At 42.4% G+C, this 21,913-nt stretch overlaps 1 protein-coding gene across 1 annotated transcript; it reads right to left on the minus strand.

Annotated features, from left to right (window-relative positions):
- Positions 1-6,634: 6,634 nt before the first annotated feature.
- On the minus strand, positions 6,635-8,029 carry ZFP2 (ZFP2 zinc finger protein). The gene has a single exon (XM_068979700.1). It carries the CDS (start codon positions 8,027-8,029, stop codon positions 6,635-6,637), a length of 1,395 nt encoding a protein of 464 aa, XP_068835801.1.
- Between the last annotated feature and the right edge of the window lie 13,884 nt (positions 8,030-21,913).

The following is a 21,913-nucleotide window of genomic DNA, read 5'->3' on the forward strand; positions in this document are numbered from 1 at the left end:
AAGCAGAGTAGAAATCCTCAGGCTGGAAACACCTTCTACTGTTCATGAGGAGAGAACTGGGTCAAAAGATATCACACAGCAGTCCAGAGGGGGGCCCTGAGTATTCACACCCTGGGAATCCTCCAATACCCCAAACAGTGAATTCTCAGTCCCTATTTGCTCCCAATCCTCTCTCCTCTTCGGGGATATTTCTGCTGGCCTCCACTGTAAATGGAACGGCTCTTCTTGCTGCTACTCCCACTATCCCCCATCAATTTCCACCTAGCAATCTGAGTCAAATTCTCAGTATCTTTCCTTCCGTATCTTAAATACTTTGACTTTTCCTTGAAAAAAGCATCCTCCAGCCCGATTTCACACTTTTTACACACCCTTTGGCCTTTTGCCCTTAAATTATGCTGAGAGATCTCAAGAAAAGTGTGACTCCTGCCTGGACACCTGCCTAATCCTGGGAGGGGAGTAGAGTAAGTAGGGAAGGAGGGTCGTCTTCTTTCTCCTCAAAAAAGAAGCTAAGAAGGCTGCATCTTCACTGTCGAGACGTCTCTGGGGCTATGCTGTTCTCTAGCCTCAGGCCTCTCCTTCTCTGGGACCCGGTTTGGGTGACCTGGAGAGAAAAGGTGGGCGAGAAGTAGTGGACACGTGGGGGTCGGGTGGGGGTGTTGGGCGCAACGAATTTTAATCGTACAACCCACCCACCGGCCCTCTGCCTCTCAGCTAGGTCCCCTGGGGAGCTGCTGCAGTGGTTGCGCAGCTGCAGACCCGGCCTCAGCGAGTTCCAGATACAGGGAGCCGAACCACACGGGAGCATCTACCACCGAGCGTAAACGGGATCACCGGAGCTGGTTCCAAATCACAAGCCAGTGACCCTGACCGTATCTTTCTCCACATGCACCCGCGGATTCGGACCCTAAACCCGAGAGCCCACATTTGGCCTTTTTGTCAATGGAATCTAACCTTGGCCATACATCCAGGGAAGTTTGGGGCGTCAGATCAGCGCCCTTCAGAACGGGCCACGACCCAGACCGACTCGGTTTTCAGCCGCCCTTCCCACCAGGCTCCACCACCCGAAGGCTGCTCCCGCTCTCCTGATACGGCTTTGGCCACCGTGCCTAGTCACCGCTGGGCTGCCCTTCGAGGAGCCTCTGCCAGCGGTGAGATCCACACCGCCACACCGCAGGCAGAACACAATGAGCTGGTCTGCAGTCGGGGTCGGAACTGCGCTTGCGCGTTGCCGAGGGCCCTGCTCCGCGGGATTCTCACAGGTCCAAGAGCGGCCGCGCTTCTGCTTAGCGGACTCCACTTCCCAGAAGGCGTATCGGCAGCAAGCGCCGGCCTCCGCGCTGGGCGGAGAAAGGGACGTTGCGCGCCTGCGCAGGTAGGCGCCCCCCCCCATCCCCACTCCCCCACCCCCGCCCCACCCCTGCCCGGGCTGGAGAGGTTCGGTGCAGAAACTACATTTCCCAGGGACTCGCCTGGTGGTCACGGTTCCCCAGGCAGGTAACCCCCCAACGCGCTGATCCTCACGTGCGGATTTGGTTCCGTTCTGGTCAGCATAAGGAAGATAGAGACCAGCCAAAAGTTGACGAAGGGATACGGGAGGTCCTGCCGGGGGAGCGGCGCCTGATCCGACGAGGAGAGCGGAACCGGGACGCGCCTCAAGTTCTCAGTAGGAGACAAGTCGAAAAGGGGCGTTCCCGAGTGGAGGACCGCGCGATTACTAGAGAAGGCAGTGTGGCCGTGCTTCGGCCACGGGAACGCTAAAGATGCTAACAGTGGGTCCTGGTGTTTGGGCCGGAGCGTGGTTCGGGCGATGAGTGGGACGCGGGAACCAGGTCGACGGAGGTGCGGGCAGATGACTGAGGAGGCTGCTGTGGTAGTTCAGGACTCAGCGGATGCTGGCTGGGACGAGTGGTGGCCACAGGACAGAGGGCATGCAGCGAGAAACGTCCACGAGGTAGAATAAATTTGGTTCTCCACGTCTTAGCAAGGAGCCTGGATGCCAAGGAGTTTGTATTGTACAAAGGTGCTGTTTAGAGAGGTGATATTTATTTCTGTGGACAGTGTCTTGTGGAGGCGGGTAAGGATGAGATAAAGTATAGAAAACTCCAACTGGAGATATTTAGTTGCCTTTGAATATGTATTTTCTGGGAGCTCGGAAGTAAACATGAAAGGGTTTTAAGTTTATGCCTGCCCCCGACCCCGTAAAAAAAAAAAAACAGAAAAAAGTCAATAATGGGACCTGAAATTTGTCAATTAGGGAACTGTTGGCCACATCTTAGAAAGAAGTGTTTTCTTATGGCGTTCTGTTTTAGTTTTTATCGACGATTTCATTCTGTAGATACCTTTGGAGTGTCCACTTGTGTCAGGCACTAACTAAGAACCAGAGAAATAGTGAAACCGTGGCATGCTGCAGTACATGGGGTAGCAGAGACATGACTGAGCGACTGAGCAACAGCACTGTTGCAGGGTGAATTCTACTAGAGGTAGTACTCAATAAACACAAAATATTTTATTAGGTAGTGATGACACTGAAGGACTGATGCTGAAGCCGAAGCTCCAATACTTTGGCCACCTGATGTGGAGAACTAACTCATTGGAATGATGCTGGGAAAGATTGAAGGCAGGAGAAGGGGACAACAGAGGATGAGATGGTTGGATGGCATCACTGACTCAATGGACATGAGTTTGAGCAAGCTCCAGGAGTTGGTGATGGACAGGGAAGGCTGGTGTGCTGCAGTCCCTGGGGTTGCAGAGTCGGTCACTACTGAGTGACTGAACTGAACTGATGACACACACAGGCTGTTAGGTGCGAAAGTGGGGATTATTTTAAGTAGCATTTTGAGTTCTCTTTGAGGAGGTAACATTTGAGCAGAGATCTGAATGCAGTAGGAAGGAAAACATGTGAATATTGGGAAGAGAACAGAAATGCTGACCAGAGATAGAAGCGTGCTTGGTGAGTCTGCGGTTTAAGAAGGCCAGTATGACAGGAGAGGGCACAGTCAACAAGGCAGAGTAGGAGAGGAGATTAGAAGGGACTAGAGGGCTTGAAGGCCATGGTAAAAAGTTTGGCTTTATTCTATACGTTATAGGAAACCATCAAAGGGGTTTGAGCAAAAGAGTGGTGTGGCTGAATACATTTTGACAGAATCAATGTTCTGCTTTGGGGAGAAAAGGCTGTGGTGGGGCTAGAGCTAATACAGGGAAAGCAGTCAGAAGGCTATTATAGCAGTGGGGTAATAGAAGGAAGAGAGAGCCTCCTACAATTATTAACCTTCCTACAAGGCATTTGCTTTGAGAGCCCAAGATAATTGAGCTCATTAAAGGCTCTGGATGCCATGCTAACAAGTTTGGATATTGTTCATATATATGAAAACGATAATATTTATTTAGCACTAAAAATGTGTTGGGCACTAAGCATTTTACATTAGTACTGAATGTAATCCAAAGCTATAAGGTCTGCACTGTTAACAAATAAGAAAATTGAGATAGCAATACATTAAGTGCCTTGCCTAAGGTCTCATGTCTAGAGACCAGAAATCCTGCCCCTGCTGGGAAGAAAGGTGCAGAAGTTTCCTCTTTCCCTGTTGCCCAAGATAGCTGAGCACTGACATATGAGGACCCGAAGCTTCCAAAACTCCTGAAAAAGTGAAACCTTCATTTATCTGACCCATTTCTCCTGCTGCTCCCTCTGAAGGTTAATATTTTACCAATTTGGGGTTATCACATCCATCTTATAAGCATCAGTACATTTTATTCTTCCCTCTCCTCCTCATCCTCTGCCTCCCTTTGAGGCTTTAATTTTGCTACTTTTTCATTTTTCATCTGTTTTCTGCCTCTCTGCTTCCTTCTTCCCTTCATTTCTATCTTTTGAGATCAGGTGGGGAACAAGAAAAACAAATATATGAAGGGAAAGGAAGAAGCTGGTGTAAGGGAGATAGATTGTTTAAAATCTAGGTTTCTGAGGTCATAATTAATTCAGTGTTTCATTCCCGCTTAGTCCTTGCCTTTTCTTCTTTTTTTTTTTTTTTTAACTCCACAGAGGTCCTGTAGCCCAGAGAGATCAAAATGATGTCGTTCCAAACACTCAAGAGTCCACGGGAAACCTCCACTGCCATCCAGAAATATCTTCTGTACCCACTGTTTCTTGTTTGCCCCTCTCCCAGTGGAAAGTTTCCTTCCTCCTGTTGAAAAAGATCCGTGGCCTCTGCCTCTGTCCTAGATCTGATTTCCCCACTTTCAGCTGCACATTCCCTCCTCTCTGCACTTTCAGACTCTCCCATGCAGTGATAAACATGCTCAATTCTTCTGCCTTAAATCACACAAATGCTCCTGGCAGGTTATTTGTTGGCTAAATCAACACCTTTCTCAATCCCCTCTTTGCTTACCTAAACTCCACTATAGAGGCTGGAAGAGCTAAATATTTTTTTCAGACTCCTTTGCTCCTAGCCTCCATGCAGCACAGCAGCTATGGTCAATGAGATGTTAATCAGAAGTCTGCTGAGGGCTTCTGGGAAAACCTTTTCTGATAAAAGGCACAGATGTTGCTGGTGCTACCCACCCCTTCTTCCTGCTTTGAATGGAGATATTTTACCTGAAGTATGGGAGCCATCCTGTGACTTGATGAAAAAGTCATGACAATCAAGGCACTGAATTATTTTGCCTTTGAAACAATGCCAAGCACCTCCAGATTAGTTATGGGAGAAAAATAAATCCCTGTTTGCTTGCAAGTCATTGTTATCTGGGCTTTCTGTTATTTGTAGCCAAAAGCTTTCCCTCTCTCAACCACAGTCTCCTAGTTACCTTCCTAAATCTCTCCTTTGTCAATCAAGCTATTAAGTCCTTTTCAACCTTTAACTCACTCTTCAACCCACTAAAAGTTAGAGATTATCAAAAACCAAAGGCCATTTTCTATTTTTACCTTATGGTAGCATTTGAAAATCTATCTCTATGCTAAAATTCTTTTACTTCTATGCCACCACCTTCTCCTGATTTTTTTTTTTTTTTGGCCTGTTTTTTCTCCTCAGCTTCTACTAATTTGATATTTCCCACTTGTGTGTGCTAAGTCATGTGTGACTCTTTATGACCCCATGGACTGTAGCCCACCAGGCTCCTCAGTCCATGGGGATTCTCCAGGCAAGAATACTGAAGTGGGTTGCCGTGCCCTCCTCCAGGGCATCTTTCCAAGCCAGGGATCAAACTCAGGTCTCCCTCATTGCAGGCGGATTCTTTAACAGCAGAGCTACCAGCGAAGCTTCTTAGTTTAGCCTTCCACTTATTGCATTTAAAGACAGTACTCCCAGAATACCCTTTCATCACCACCTTTCTACTTATTCAACTGCCTATCAGTAATCTTCATTTGGATACCACTCACTCATAAAATGCCCCCAGACCAAACTCATCATTGCCCCACAAAGTCAGTCAACTTTTTTTTGTTAATTATGGCAGCCATCCACCTAAATAAATCTGAGTGCTCACACTTAATTGATTACCACTATACCTAGATTCTGCCTTATCATTGCTTGAATTCTTCCTCTTCTCTCCCATCCCACTGCTAGTTTCTTAGTTTAGCCCTAGGAAAACAAAGACTATCTTTTTCAGTTTGATTTCCTAATCATATTTATCACCTATAAATGAAATTGCTTTAACTACTCTCATAACTATAGATCTATAAAATCTCTCCCTATGACTGTGTTGAATATTTTATGAGTTGTAAAGATTTTGTTAATACCATCAGATTTTCATGTCTGTTAGTGTTTAGCTTCCTCTCCTTTCCACTTTGATAGTTAAGAGTACAATCCAAAGATGTGTTTCAATCCTATGGACTCTAAGACTATATCTGTTATATTGTTTTCTAAATAATTAGCTTATTAACGAGTTTAATGACTGTTATTGGAGAATTAAAACAGCATGCTATTGTATTAAGATCTGTACAATTATTCTGTCATCTGGTAGCAACCAGCCAATGTTTCAGAGGAGAAAATAAAAGGGCATAGAGGAGGACATGAAACAATCATAGCAGTTGGTGGAGGTACAAAATTTTGACTGAACAGATTCAGAGAAACCAGATTGTGGAATAGGAGCATCTAGATAACATATATAAGATGGTGAAAAATCAAGGATTTTCAAGCATTCATTATATTTATGGGATTGTAGCATTTTAGAGCTTATAGCAATCTTGGAGCCTTCTAAATCTAAAAAGCCCTCATTTACCAAATAAGGACACTGGGACCTGGTGAAAGTAAGTGACTTGTCCAAGTTAGTAGCAGATCAGGACTACATACCAGGTCTTTGGGCTGTCCAGTTAAGCACTCTCACATTTTCTCTCCAGTGTGAAGTCTCTGATGTCCAAAGGAGAATCTGCAGTATAATACAATAGAACTTATCTTCAGCATGAATCCTCACTGCTTAGAACATTAGTTATTTAAACGTTCTGGTATAAAGTAAGTTTTACTTTCTGAATCAAGATTTCTCTCCACTTTTATGTGGTTTCTCTGCAGTGGTCTGTATTTTCTGACATGGTATGTTATACTTCAACTAAAAAATTACTGGAATCATTACATTTATTAGGTTTCTATATTACATGACTTATCTGATTACCACTGAAGAGTTAATCATGATGAAGGGTCCCATGTTTTCCTCACGTATGAGTTCTCTGATGCCGTGTAAGATTTGTACTCCGACTGAAGGCTTTTCCACATTCATTACACTGATAGGGTTTCTCTCCTGTATGAGTTCTCTGGTGCACTATAAGGGATGAATTCTTAATGAAGGCTTTTCCACACTGATCGCATTCATAGGGCTTCTCACCAGTATGAATTCTTTGATGCTCAATAAGGTATGCACTCTGGCTGAAGGCCTTTCCACATTCACTGCATTCATAAGGCTTCTCTCCAGTATGAATAACCTGATGTACAGTAAGGGATGATCGCCCAGTGAAATGTTTTCCACATACCATACACTCATAAGGTTTCTCTCCAGTATGAATTCTCCGATGTTGAGTAAGAGATGAATTCTTACTGAAAGCTTTCCCACACTGATTACATTCAAAAGGTTTTACTCCAGAATGAAGTCTCTGATGCTCTATAAGGTACGTACTTTGGCTAAAGGATTTCCCACATTTGTTACATTTGTAGGGTTTTTCTCCAGTATGATTTCGCTGATGCAGGGTAAGAGCTGAGCTCTTACTAAAGGCTTTTCCACATTCACTACACTCATAGGGTTTTTCTCCAGTATGACTTCTCTGATGTACAGTAAGATGCATACTTTGACTGAAGGCTTTTCCACATTCATTACATTCATAGGGTTTTTCTCCTGTGTGAGTTCTTTGATGCACTGTGAGATTCATACTTTGGGTAAAAGCTTTACCACATTCATTACATTTGTAGGGTTTCTCTCCAGTATGAATCCTTTCATGTTGAATAAGGGATGAATTCTTGCGGAAAGCTTTTCCACACTCTTTACATTGATATGGTTTCTCTCCAGTATGAGTTCTTTGATGAACAGTAAGGTTCATGCTCTGACTGAAGGTTTTCCCACATTCATTACATTTGTAGGGTTTCTCTCCAGTATGAATTCTTTGATGTACAGTAAGTGAGGAACGTTCAATGAAGTGCTTCTCACATACATTACACTTATAGGGTTTCTCCCCCGTATGAATTCTCTGGTGCTTAAGAAGAGACGAACTCTGGCTGAAGGTTTTCCCACACTCATTACATTCATAGACTTTCTCTCCTGCAAATATTCTTTGAGTTTTAATTAATTCAGCATTTTGTTTAGTGTCTTTTCCATGTGAATTCCAGTTGTGAGGACTTTTCCCCACAGGAATAGTTTGTTGTATATCAATGATTGAACCCTGACTGGAACATCTTTCAAGTTCATTACCTCCACATGTCCTTCGCTCAGTGAGGGTTTCCTTATGGGTAATGTGCACTTGGCCCAAATGTCTATCCTGGTTTTCCTGTTGCCCCTCTAACCAATTATCAGGTTCCCAGGTTTCCCCTAAAGAAGAATGCCAGAGACCTTCCCTTTCCATTATTACCCCATAAGATAAATCTTCAGTAACTTGGGCTTCGTAGTTGACTCTTTTGTTTCAAGTCTTGGTCTTCCAGTCTGAAAAAAATAAAAATTCAAAATTGTTTCTATACTAGATTGAAAACTGTATAAGATGGGAATGAGAGAATGCAACTGAGAATAACTATATGGCACATTTGAGAGCTTCCAAAGATGTCCCTATAATTAGGAAGAGAATTGGAAGGGAGGGAAAGAACAGTGAGCCACCGATAACAGGGGAACTAGAAGCAGGGTAAGCAGAGGAAAGAGTGAGCCTATGCAGGAGGGACAGATACTGAAATCACCGACTGTTGGACAAAGGAAGATGGAACTAAGGGAAGATATATAGACAAGTTGGGATTAGGAGAGGCAGATCAATAAGCCATAGCACATTTACCAGCAGTTTCTTCTCTTCTGCAGGCTGGCTATAATTCTGATATTAAATCTTCATAAAACATAGTAGTGTGACATAGTGAAAAGACTTTACCCTGGAGGCAGACAAACTTGGGTTTAAACACTGGCTGTTAACGCTTAGCATCTTAAGTACTTGTTTCTCTGAATCTGAGTTTCACAGATATAAAATGAGGATGCAAATAATCTCATAAGGACTAAGTAAATTAATGTATATAAACTACCCTTAGGGTACATACTTGGCTGGAAGATAAAGTATCAGAACATACTTGAAACTTAAACTCTCAAGGGAGAATGGCACAATCTCAAAGCTCTTCCCTTCTGCCCAAGGAGCCTGTGATTTTCTCACTGTTGAGGGAAGAGAATCCTAAAGGGCCCTACCCTTTCCTAAACACCCATTCCTTGAAGATAAGAACTAGTGGTAGAGGCAGGTAGGGAAGAATCTGTTGAATTGCTTGAAATGGAGCCAGAGGAAAGGCCTTATAACCATTCAGCCTTTGTTTTCACTGATCCCATTTCTTATCCCAGATAAAATGGCCTGGAAGCAATGAGGCAAAGGACAGGCAACTACAGTCTGAGAATCCACTTGTCAGGTTGATCAAAATTACCAGAGCAGAGATAGCAGTGAACCAACAGATCAAAGGCCTATGGGCAGGAGGCTTTACTGTGAAAGCAAAAGATGTGCATGAACTGGACTTTATCCTTCTAATCTGACCCAGTTACACAGAAGAAGAGAAAAAGTGGGAAGCCAAGCAGGGTCCACCTGTAAAACACACACACCACCAAGTAAGCTCAAAGAAGGCCTATCCAGTCAAGTGTGAAGTACCAACAAGTGCTACCCAGTAAACAACACAGAGGACATGGGGTATATATTCACACTCTTAGACAAATACAAAGTCCAGAGAGACAAAACTATTGAAAAGAAACTGACACACAGAAAATAAAAAATTTGGAAACTAGGCAGAAGTTCAAGAAATGTTTAATAAAAGTAGGAGAACAAGGGGGGAGCATAAAAATCAAATGGGAGAATAAACATTCAAAGACTAAATGGTCTCAAGCATCAGAAGACCAAAAAAACCCAAAAAAACTTACATACTAGAGAAGGTATTTGTAACACTTGACTCAACGACAACACACAGCAAATGGTACAGGTCTCAAGAGACTCAGGGACCTCTGAAGTGGTTTCGCCCCAAGGTGACACTCATAAAACAAGTCTTTGCAGCCTGATCCTTACCTGGGGAGATGTACCCAGAATGTTCTTTTGTCATCAGCTTCAGTTCTCAACCCAGCTGAGAAATCACATTTGGTTTGGAAAGCTGATGTCCTGCTTAGGAAGAAAAACACTACATTTGAGTTCTGAACTGAGCATAAAAATCACTCCCAGCATGTCTTATCCCTTCCTCTTCAGGGCTTCTGAGAGTATGTGTCTTCTGAGATTTCCCATTTTTCCATTCTCTACAGAAAAGACCTTTCACCTTGACAGGACACTAAGGAACTACCCTAAAATAATGTCCTGTAGTATTAGGATGTCAAGTACAAATTCAAAAATTCCAGAGGCTGTACAAGCTGTCAGTGGTAGGAAAGATGGTAACAGGTAGGTTTTGAGTTACAAGAAGTCCTTACCCAGTGAAACCAGGTTCCTATAGTTTCTCAGCATCACTTTCCCATACAGGTTCCTCTGAGGAGAATCTAGATGGACCTGCTCCTCCCAGGTGAAGTCCACAGACATATCCTTCAATCCTGAAACTATAAATTCCTGCTTAAAAAAGAATTATGCCAATAACACCTCTGAGGGAAGTAAAACAAAAATAACAAAAAACAAGCAGCATTAGACAGGATAGGATAAAGAAGAGATCTGTGAGAGAAAATGTTACCTTCCAAAAGAAACTGAACATCTGCAACAAAAACAGACATTATTATGAAACAATCAGGGACGAACAAGGAAAAATAGGGAAAGATATTGAAGGCGGCTCTAGATTAGCAGTGGAGAAGAGTAGATGGTATTCTGATTGTACCTTTTTACCCCACTGATGAAAGGATGGATTCCCCACCCTAAATAGCACAAGATGACCAAATACATGACACACAACACTGGACAGAAGAGATTGACAGCAGTTATTAGTCACATATTCTCACAACCTGGGGGAGGACACTCCACATCAGGCCAGACCATTTGGTGGTCATACTCAGAAACAGTGAGCCAGCATGGGCTGTGGGAGGCATGCTTTGTACTGAGAGGAGGGCGATGTGACCCTTGGCTACCATGGGAAGATATGATTGGCTTCTTTAAATATTTTCGAGCTGCTAGGAAGCTAAAAAACCATTAGGCTGAGGATTAGTACAAGTGTAGCTGGCCAGACCGACGAGAGCCAGTTGGATGGGGAGCCCTTCCCACTAGGTGGGAGCATATCCAGTGAGAACAGGGGAACTCACAGCTAGGTCTCTGGAGCTCCCTAAGGTTCAAAGTTGTAGAGACAGCACATGGAATTTTAGGCTTTACAATAACTGGGTGGAAACTCCAGTTAATGGGGGGAAGGCATGTATAAATAGGATAAATCTAGAATGTGGCTGGTCTGTGAGGCAACCAGCAAAACACCCAGCTTGACTTGAAAACGGCATTTCAAACTTACAAGCCCATTTGGGCCTTGTTTTCCATCTCTTAGATGAGGAAATAAAACTCTGTAAGAAATCACTATGTCTGCTAAGTGTGACGGTTAATTTCACATGTCAGCTTGACTCGGCTAAGGTATGATCTGAGAGTTGGTAAAGCATTATTTCTGGGTATTTCTGTGAGAGTGCTCCCATTTGAATAGGTAGATTGAGTTAACAAAAAGGTGGAAGGGCATCATCCAATCCACTGAGGGCCCACACAGAACAAAAAGGTTGAAGAAAGGTGAATTTGCTCTCTCTGCTTGAGCTGAGATAGCCATCTTCTCCAGCCCTTAAACACAGCTCTCTTAGTTCTTGAGCCTTCAGACTCAGACCCGGACTTAGACCATCAGTTGCCGGATCTCACACCCCTTGGTTTGGAGTGGGACAGCAGCACTGGCTTTCCTGGGCCCTCTGCAGCTGCAGATGGAAGGTCATGGGAACGCTTCATGCTCCATCACTGTGTGAGCCAACTCCTCATAACCTCTCTGTATATCGACATACATCCTATTGGTTCTCTTTCTCTGGAGAACCCTAACTAATACAAGAGCAAACACTAACTGAGTGGCAGGCACTCCAAATGATAACTCACCTTGTACTCAGTTCTGTACCAAGAGGAGATTCATATGCCTCAGCTCATTTAACCCAAAGGACAACCTGCCAAAGTGATACAATTAAAGTAATCAATTTACCAATGAGGAATCTGAGGATCAAAAAGTTAGTACATTCAAGTCATACAGCTTGAACCCAAGGCCATCCAGCTCCTCATGTTGTGAGAAGGCCAAGAAAAGATCCCAGCAACTCTCAGCAATCGTAAGAGCGAGAAAAAGACAGAAAGGGAGATGGAAGGAGACTCAGGAGTGAAACTTGGGGGGAAAGGGGTTTCAAGGAAGAGGGGCTAGTCAACACTATCAGAAGTCAGGTAGGTCGAATAGCATGATGGTTGAAAAGAATGTCTGATTTGAAAATTAGCTAATTTCAGAAGATTGATGAAGGAAGATGTCAACTTACAGTGGATAAAAGAATAAATGGAAGATGAGGAATCAGAAGCAGCCAGATGAAATTACTTCAAACTTTTTGTGAAGATGAGGAAAAAAAAAAAAGACTGTATGAAAAGAAGTAAGGAATAAGTTATGGAAATAAAGCAATGGAAAAGATTGCATTTAAGGACGGAGAGCACTGTAATATGTGAATAGGCAAAAGAGAGAAAAGGACTGATGAGTTCAGAGATGGAATGAAACCAATTTCCAAGCAATCTGGACATTTTACATCCTACTGGCTATGAACTGCAGAAAAAGTGTCAACCCTGAGGCACAGAGTTTACTATATTTCTACCTCATTATTTATTTTCTCCTAGTACTTTTAAATCAACATATCAAAATAACAAAAACATGTTAAAAATTATTGACAAATATTATTGAGAAAAGTAAAAGTAGCTACTTGTTGTTCAGTCACCAAGTCATGTCAGACTCTTTGCAAACCCATGGACTGTAACACGCCTGGCTTCCCTGTCCTTCACCATCTCCCAGAGTTTGCCCAAGTTCATGTCTACTGAATCCATACCATCCAACCATCTTATCCTCTGTCACCAAAAGTAGCTACTAGTAGTATATAAATACATGGCAGAAATTCCATTTTATGAAAGGAAAAAAAGAAATGAGAAAAATCATCAGTTTGAAAAATGTTCTAAAGAAAGGGGAAGAAACAAGAAAGCAAAATAATGATAAATCATTAAATAACAAAAGAATGACTCAATACATGTATAACAACAAAGGTAAATGGGTTGGCTTTATCTGTTAAAAGAGAAAAGCAGTAAAATTGGCTTAAAATACAATTATATGGCACATACAAGAGACCCTGGAAAATTACATGGACAGAGGAGCCTGGTGGGCTATAGTCCATGGGGCTGCAAAGAGTCAGTCGCAACTGAGCAACTAACACATACATACATATAAGAGACACACATAAAACACAAACCAAAAAGGTTTTAAAAGTGGGGATGTTAGAGAAAAGACACAGGCTTCCCAGGTGGCTCAGTGGTAAAGAATCTGCCTGCAGTGCAGGAGATACAGGAGATGCAGGTTCAACCTCTGGATCGGGAAGATCCCCTGGAGGAGGAAATGGCAACCTACTCCAGTATTCTTGCTTAGAGAATCCTATGGACAGAGGAGCCTGGTGGGCTACAGTCCATGGGGTAACAAAGAGTCAGACATGACTGACCAACTGAGCACACACACGCACAGACAAGATACAGCACGCAAAAGCAAATAAAAAACAGGGATGAGACCATATCAATAACAGATAAGGTAGAATATATGTGGAAATAAAATATAAGCCCCTTTGTGAAAAAGGTAATAGATCATATATATGATACCCTCTTTCTGGGCTTCCCTGGTGGTCCACTGGTTAAGAATCCACCTATCAATGCAGGGGACACGGGTTCAATCCTTGGTCCGGAAAGATTCTACGCGCTGTGGAGCATCTAAGCCCACAAGCTGTAACTACTGCGCCCAGGCACTGCAACTACTGAAGTCTGCGTGCCCTAGAGCCGGTGCTCTGCGACGAGAAGCCACCGTAATGAGAAGCCCACGCTCCCCAACTAGACAGCAGACTGTGCTCACCACAACTAGAGAAAGCCACGGGCAGCCACAAAGACCCAATGCAGCCAAAAAATTTTAAAAATAATAATAATAAAATTCATTTAAAAAACAATGCATTAAAAAGCAATAATAAATATGATATTCTCTTTCCAAAAAATTAACCTACTTTCAATAAGTTAATAGGTGAGGTGACGGTGAAGTCACTCAGTCGTGTCCGACTCTTTGCAACCCTGTGGACTGTAACCTACTAGGCTTCTCCGTCCATGGGATTCTCCAGGCAAGAATACTGGAGTGGATTGCCATTTCCTTCTCCAGGGGATCCTCCCGACCCAGGGATCGAACTCGGGTCTCCCGCATTGGAGGCAGACGCTTTAACCTCTGAGCCACCAGGGAATTTCCCAGTAAGTTAATAAGGCAAAATTAAAAGCCCAAATTTAGACTCTGATGGGTTATATATTGGTCTTCTCTACCTTCCTAGATTCTTCTCATTCCCTTAAGTGCAGAACCTACTACCCCCTCCACTCCTGCCACTGGCCTCAGAGCCTGTCCCTACTATGAATCATACTGTGGAACCCTGGGTAGATTAGTATAGAAAGACATTTTAAAAAGCTGCTGCTGCTAAGTCACTTCAGTCGTGTCCGACTCTGTGCGACCTCATAGATGGCAGCCCACCAGGCTCCCCCGTCCCTGGGATTCTTCAGGCAAGAACACCATGTCCTTCTCCAGTGCATGAAAGTGAAAAGTGAAAGTGAAGTCGCTCAGTCATGTCAGACCCTTAGCGACCCCATGGACTGCAGCCTACCAGGCTCCTCCGTCCATGGGATTTTCCAGGCAAGAGTACTGGAGTAGGGTGCCATTGCCTTTTCCATTTAAAAAGCTAAACTGAAACTTAACTGTATCAGTCATAGAATGTATTTGTTGCTAATCTCTTAAGATGTTTTCTCCCTTTCTCGTTTCCACTTATTATGGGTCTTTTTCTCCCCAGCACTACATTAAGCTCATGGTAAATCATGGTATTTGAAATAAGCAGCTTCATGGGTTTATCTCCTTCATGCAGAGGTTTCCTCAAATATAAAACACAGAGGTTTTTGATATTGTTATTCTTTATAAAGGCCAAATATCAAATGGAATAAATAGGAATATTTTAATAATGAAAATGTATTTTATAAAGAAGATACAATAGTGATAAAGTTTTAGACACCACAGTAGCACAATGTTTTCAGATGTAAGTCTCAGCAACCCAGTGTCTTAATTTCTTTTAACCAAGTCATAACTCTGGTTAAATCACAATCACCATAGCAACAAAAATTGAAACACCTCAGAATACACTTACTAGGAATAAGCAAGATCCTCATGATGAAAGTTAACAAAAGCCATAATGAAAGACCTGAATAAAAGGAAAGGTAATTTTTTTTACTCAGTAGGAAGAATAAATATTGTAAAGATGGTAATCTTCCTCAAATTGATATAGTTAGTAAACTCAAATCAAAACTGCATTTTTTTTAATGGTTTGTGTTGAACTTGATAACAGTTAATAAAATTTGACCCTAAGGATAAATGTATACGAACAGTACAGTAACGAAAGGAGGTTGGGATGTTCTTTATAAACTAACAAAGTAAATTCTAAAACAAATAAAATAGAGTGGTACTACAGTAGAAATAGAGCGACAGAAGAGAATTCAGCAAAATAAACTCAAGTGTGTATGTAAATGTATCTAAATATGTTATATGTAAACATTTTATATACATATATAAATTTAGTGTATTATCTAATTTAGTGTATCTAATTTAGTGTGAATTTAGGGAGTATCTCAAATCTTTCCAGAATAAGCAGAGTACTCAATATATTATTTCAATAGGTGAACAACAGTTTGAATGCCATCACCTCAAACGTGCCAACCCAGTTCTGCCTAACTAAAGCAGATAGCGTGTCACACGCAGCCAGGCCACCCTACTGTTTGGTGACCACAGCATGTAACACCATCCTCAGTAATATTTCTTCTTCTTCATTGCTGCCTTCTCTTTCTAGAAGAGAAAATCAAGGAGGAAAGGGCTTTGTCTGTTTCATTCACTACTACCTTCCCATCATCCAGAACATTGCTTAGCACATGGTAGGCAGGCACTAAAAATATGTTTAATGAAAGGATGGATGATGAAATGCCTCACCACACATTAAATGAAGTTAGAGTCCAACCTCACAGGTGTACAATAAATTCCAGATAGCTCAAGAAACTAAATTTAAAATGATAGAAACAAGTAGAAAATGTAGAAATCTATTTCTATAAACTTAGGCTACAGAAAACCTTTCATAGCAATAATTCCAAAGACAAACAAAGGAAAAGAAATGTTAACTGCATAAAACTTTATTTGTAGCCTAAGATTACAAAAAATTTTAAAAGAAAGCTGAATGACAGGGAACAAGAATGGCAATTTATGGCAAAGGACTAATATCCACTTCTTTAATATATAAACAACTCAACATAAAAATGGACAAAGGACACAAAAAGGCATCTTAAAAGGCTAGAAGAATGTACATCCACAGTCATTTTTGAGGATTTGAGACCTAGAAGTATATCTTATAACCTTATCACCTTAATTTTTTTTACAACTATATGCTTAATATTAATATTCAGAAAAAGAGGATAAAACTTAAAGGCAAATTCAAGTTATACTTGGGCAATTCACAGTCACATAACTGGTTAATATAGGAAAGACGGAAATATTAGGGAAGATGAAAGAAGGAATACAGCTCTAACACTCCACTGATACATCCTAAATCAATCACTATACTCTTTGAAAGTGTCAAGGTCATCAAAGACAAAGACTGAGAAACTGTTCCAGATTCAGGGAGACTAAGGAGACAGGACATTTAGATGCCAGGTGAGAACTGGATTAGTTCCTGGATCAGATAAAGGACATTTGTGGCAAAACAGGACTAAAGTCGGCAGATTGGCTAACAGAATTGTATTAGTGTAAGGACATAAAACAGGGTCCCTAACTTTAGGAAACAAATACTTAAGTATTTAGAAATCAAACCAGTGATTGCCTGGGATGGGAGTTTTGTGTAGGAAGCAGGTGAAACCAGTGATTACCTGGGATGGGAGCTGTGGATAGGAAATAGGTGAGGATACTTTCTGGAGTGATGACAATGTTCTACAGCTTGACTGGGACACTGGTGATGTTGGTGCACAAATTTGTCAAAACTCGGTGAATTGTATGCTTTAACTGGGTTATTTTATGTAAATGATACCTGAAAAATAAAGCTGACTTAAAAATGTAGTTAGCACTGTTAAACTAAATGGGCTTCCCTGATGGCTCAGCAGTAAAGAATCTGCCTGCAGGGCAGGAGTCACTGGAGACACAGGTTTAATCCCTGGGTCCGGAAGATCCCCTGGAGGAGGGCATGGCAACCCAATCCAGTATTCTTGCTTGGAGAACCCTATGAAACCTGGGAGGCTACAGTAGTCCTTAGGGTTGCAAAGAGTCAGAGATGACTGAAGCAACTTAGCATGCAGCATGCATGCATTTTAACTAAATAAAATAAAATCAAGGCTATTGACAACCAAACTGAAGCCTTCATCAACTAAAATCTGAGTACTCTCCCACCTTAAATCTTCCTCCTTTCCAGAAATTCTCTGATAGTACCTATTTTTGTGAATTATGTTTCCTTTTAAAACTGAGCTTGATAACACTGAGGAGAGAAAGCAGTACAAAGAGAAATCATGACAGTCAACGTTTGTCTTCATGAAGTCTTTAGACTGGCTCCTTTTATAAATAACCAAGTGACATATTCAAGAGACTCCTAACATATGACCTTATGACTAGAGAAAATACCACAAGTCCTTTAGGATGGCAGACAAGGTTAACTATACCTAAACTTAAAAAGTAAAACAATAAAACACCTAAGAACTTAAGAGTTTCCTGGGTCAAATCCTCCTGATGTCTTACTTCCTTTTCCAGAGAAGCAACAGCTTCAAGTTCTAGCAAAAACTAGTAGGATCCATTTCAAGCAATCTCTCACAGCAAAACTAGCCTAGGCTCCTTATGCCCTTTTTTCCTCTGATTTTTTCTGCTTCTTCTCAGAAAAACTCTCATCATACCAACTCCCTGATTTAAATTTCTCTGACTTCTCCTCTACTGTCAGGCCTACCACCCCACCCAGCACACAAACTCCTCCTTCCTGGTACTTGACCCCAACTTTGTCTCTGATTCCCTCCGGTCCCTTGCTGCCTTCACTCCACCTGTAAAGCTTGTCACCTACGAATTGGTACATGCCATCTGCCTCTACACACGAGCTGCTGCAACTGCTGACCTTCAACACCCCCTGAAAAGAGTTCAGGGTGGAGATCAGGAATGAAGCATCTGTCTTCTGGGACAACTGGCAAAACAGGTCTTTAGATAGTTATTTCCAGGAGACAATATTATGAGCCCAGTTCTTGCATCCTGTCATATCTAGAAGAGCACTAAAATCCTTCATGGTGACATCTGCTCCTTGTGACTAGCAGTAACCTTCTGCAAAAAAAAAAAAAAAGGGCTTAACTACATGTTCTCCCCCTTCCCCCAAATCACATACATATTAATCTCCCCCCCTACCTCTTTGCAGCAGTTTCTAAGAGCTATCTGAAATGCTGCCTTCAGTCCTCATTTTGCCCCAAATAAAACTTAACTCACAATTCTCGTCTTGTGCATTTCTTTTCGGTTGACAAACTCTAATAAAACACCAAGTATAGTGTGTGGAATAATGCTAAGAATGCCTACAACTGAGCTAGTACTGTCAACATTCCAGGAACCAATGCTGGGCTCTTTTTACTTTATCTCATTTGATCTTTCACCACACCTATGAAGTAGGTATTATTAAATGAAACAAGTCCAGTGAAATTCTTATCAGTGTCAAGTATGTGGCAAACACTCAGTTAATGCTGTTATTTCTGTCATCACCACGAGGAACTAATGCTTAGGGAAGTCAGGCCACTCACCCAAGACAGTGCAGCTGTTAAATAATATTTGGAATTTAAACTTCAGACGCCCTGACTTCACTACAGCAATCCTCTCCACATATCCCTACTTAACCCTACTTCTGGTCACCATGCTGATCTCTTTCTCCTGAACTCTGGAAAACCTGGGTACTTAACAGTACTTTTTCTTATTATTGCTCAGTTCAGTTCAGTTCAGTCGCTCAGTCGTGTCCGACTCTTTGCGACCCCATGAACTGCAGCACGCCAGGCCTCCCTGTCCATCACCAACTCCCGGAGTTCACTCAAACTCACGTCCATCGAGTCAGTGATGCCATCCAGCCATCTCATCCTCTGTCGTCCCCTCCTCCTGCCCCCAATCCCTCCCAGCATCAGAGTCTTTTCCAATGAGTCAACTCTTCCCATGAGGTGGCCAAAGTACTGGAGTTTCAGCTTTAGCATCATTCCTTCCAAAGAACACCCAGGGCTGATCTCCTTCAGAATGGACTGGTTGGATCTCCTTGCAGTCCAAGGGACTCTCCAGAGTCTTCTCCAACACCACAGTTCAAAAGCATCAACTCTTTGGCGCTCAGCTTTCTTCACAGTCCAACTGTCACATCCATACATGACTACTGGAAAAACCATAGCCTTGACTAGATGGACCTTTGTTGGCAAAGTAATGTCTCTGCTTTTGAATATGCTATCTAGGTTGGTCATAACTTTTCTTCCGAGAAGTAAGCGTCTTTTAATTTCTTATTATCGTATACATGTGCAATCATCATGACTGTTCCCTGTAGAAATGTGACCTCTTTTATGTTCCTGGAGAGTCCACAGCCCTATAAGCACTTATAAGGACCATCTCGCACATGATTTCTGTTCCTTTTTTGACCCCTGAACTGCACCAACAAATTAACAGGCCAAGGCATCCAGCTGAATAAGGAACTGGCAGCTGAGAACAGAACTGAGAGACATTGAGGGAGGGTTTTGTGGGAAACATCCGACATTCAGAGATCTCAATTGTTCTGTTTTCTGTGGTGAGGCCTACCTACACTACAGGAGCAAGGAGTAAGAGAGAGGTTTGAGAGAAAGCTGAGTTTACCTGAACTCCCCAAAGTAGAGGCCCAGCAGCCATTGCCTTCTCCTTCCTTCCTGTGGTGTCCTTCCCAGGGGATGGGCAGCATCAGAGAAGATGGAGCTGAGGGAAGGAAAAGATGTAAGAAACAAGACTCCTGCAAAAAAAAAAAAATTACTGAGAAATGGAACATTGCCTGCCATATCAGTAAACAAAGGATATCATAGTTATCAGGGTTGCATCCACCACCAGTGAGCTGGGGAGCCTGGAGGGGAATTCAGGAAAGAAAGGATACCTGGCATCTAGCAAACATCAGATTTCAGCCCCTCCCACAGTAAGCCTTGAGGAAACTCAGGGTATGAAAACATAGGATACCAGCCCCAGGGAGCCCAGGAGCCTATCAAAGGAATGATTTCAGTGAGCCCTGACTCTCGCATCTTCCCATACACAGAATAGTGCTAAATTCCTTGAGCTATCCAGTTTTCTTTAATTAACAATCATCTTTTGACATTCAGACTACCTGCCCTTTGTTGCAAAACTCCTATATATACCCTGGCTCCTCCCCGGCCTCCTCAGAGCAGTTTTCTCAGTTTTTTCTTACTTGAGATAGATGCTGCCTCCCAGGCTTGAGCTTGAGGTCATAAAAATTTCTGCTGAATAAAACGTAACTCCCAACTTTTAGGTTGTGATTTTTTTTTGTCTACAATATAATACCTACAGATAAGCCAAATAAGAAGTATATGGTATTTATGTGAAGAATATCATAAAAAAATACCATTTAATTTACTGATTAAACTTATTTAAAGAAAGCTGAACAAAGAGGGACATACCATCTTCCTGGATAACATGTCACAATATCCTAAGTTGTCACTTCTTTGAAATTAATTTATAAACTTAACACATTCCCAACCAAGTTATACCTAAATAATAATTTTCTGAGGTTAATTATGGAAAAGATGATCTTTTTAAAAAGTTAATTGTGTTATGAAACAATAGCAAGGAAATTTCTGAAAGGGAATAGCAAACTTGCCCTCCAAATATTATAGGAGTCCCTCGAGGAGGAAACGGCAAGCCAGTCCAGTATTCTTGCTGGGAAAATCCCACGGACAGAGAAGCCTAGCAGGCTAAAGTCCATGGGATCCCAAAGAACTGTACATGACTGGCCACATACACAAAATTAGAACACAGTGTCACTGCATGTGGAGAATCACTCATTCACCAGATATACTGTTGGCCACCTACTGTGTACCAGGCACCTATTCTTAGGGCAAACAGAATAAACTCTCTACCCTCATGGATGTTATAGTCTAACAGGGAAAAGGGTCAATGGAATAAATTAAAATCCTAGCAACACAAACAGTTCAGGAAAAAGTTTATACATAAGAATTCAGGATACGAAAAAATGTGACAGTTCACATCAATGAAGAAAATGTTGTGGTCCGAGCACAGGTTGGAAAAGAATTTCCAGACACGAGACAAAATGAGAGGGAAATAAAGTTTATTAGAGTGGGAGACGCTGTCAGAACAGTGGGCCAGCTCAAGGGAGAACCGACCTTGAACAGTGGTCCTTAGTTCACTTTTATACCCAGGGTGCAAGGCGTGGGATGGGGTCTTGCGGGTCATTTGCTGATGGGATGAGGCACATACACTGGGTGGGAGGAGAGTAAGGCAAATACCCTCTCTATGCGGTAGGAGGAGAGACAGGTTATACTGCTCAGGAGGACCTGAAGTCCATGAACAGTTACAACATGGGGGAGGGAAGGACGATAAGGGTCTGGTTTTCTGTTCCTGCATTCCAAGACCCTCTTTGGTTTTATCTGCTCTTTCGTCCTTGGGTCACCACATTCCCCCCTCTCTTTATTTTTAGGGTCAATTCTTTGGCCCCTGTTGATACCCTGCTCATATCTAACTATCTACCCATTTCCCTTCTCAGGCGTTTCGGAAACCAGTCTCAAAGGAAAAGGGGCAATGACCGCTCTGACTTCTTCAGGCTGTCACGGGGCTCTGGGCTCTTTGCCTGCTCTCTGCCAGGGTGCATTTACGGAGGAAGAGGAGCGTCCATGAGTGATAAGGCGGCTTGTTTCAGCATTGTCTGGTGTTGGTCAGGGTATATTCTTGTCATACTATCACTTGGAGATGTGCTGTACTCTAGAAGAAACAAACAACCCAGAAGTTAGAGGTGC

This window comes from Capricornis sumatraensis, chromosome 9 (assembly GCF_032405125.1).
Source record: "Capricornis sumatraensis isolate serow.1 chromosome 9, serow.2, whole genome shotgun sequence".
NCBI lineage: Eukaryota > Metazoa > Chordata > Mammalia > Artiodactyla > Bovidae > Capricornis > Capricornis sumatraensis.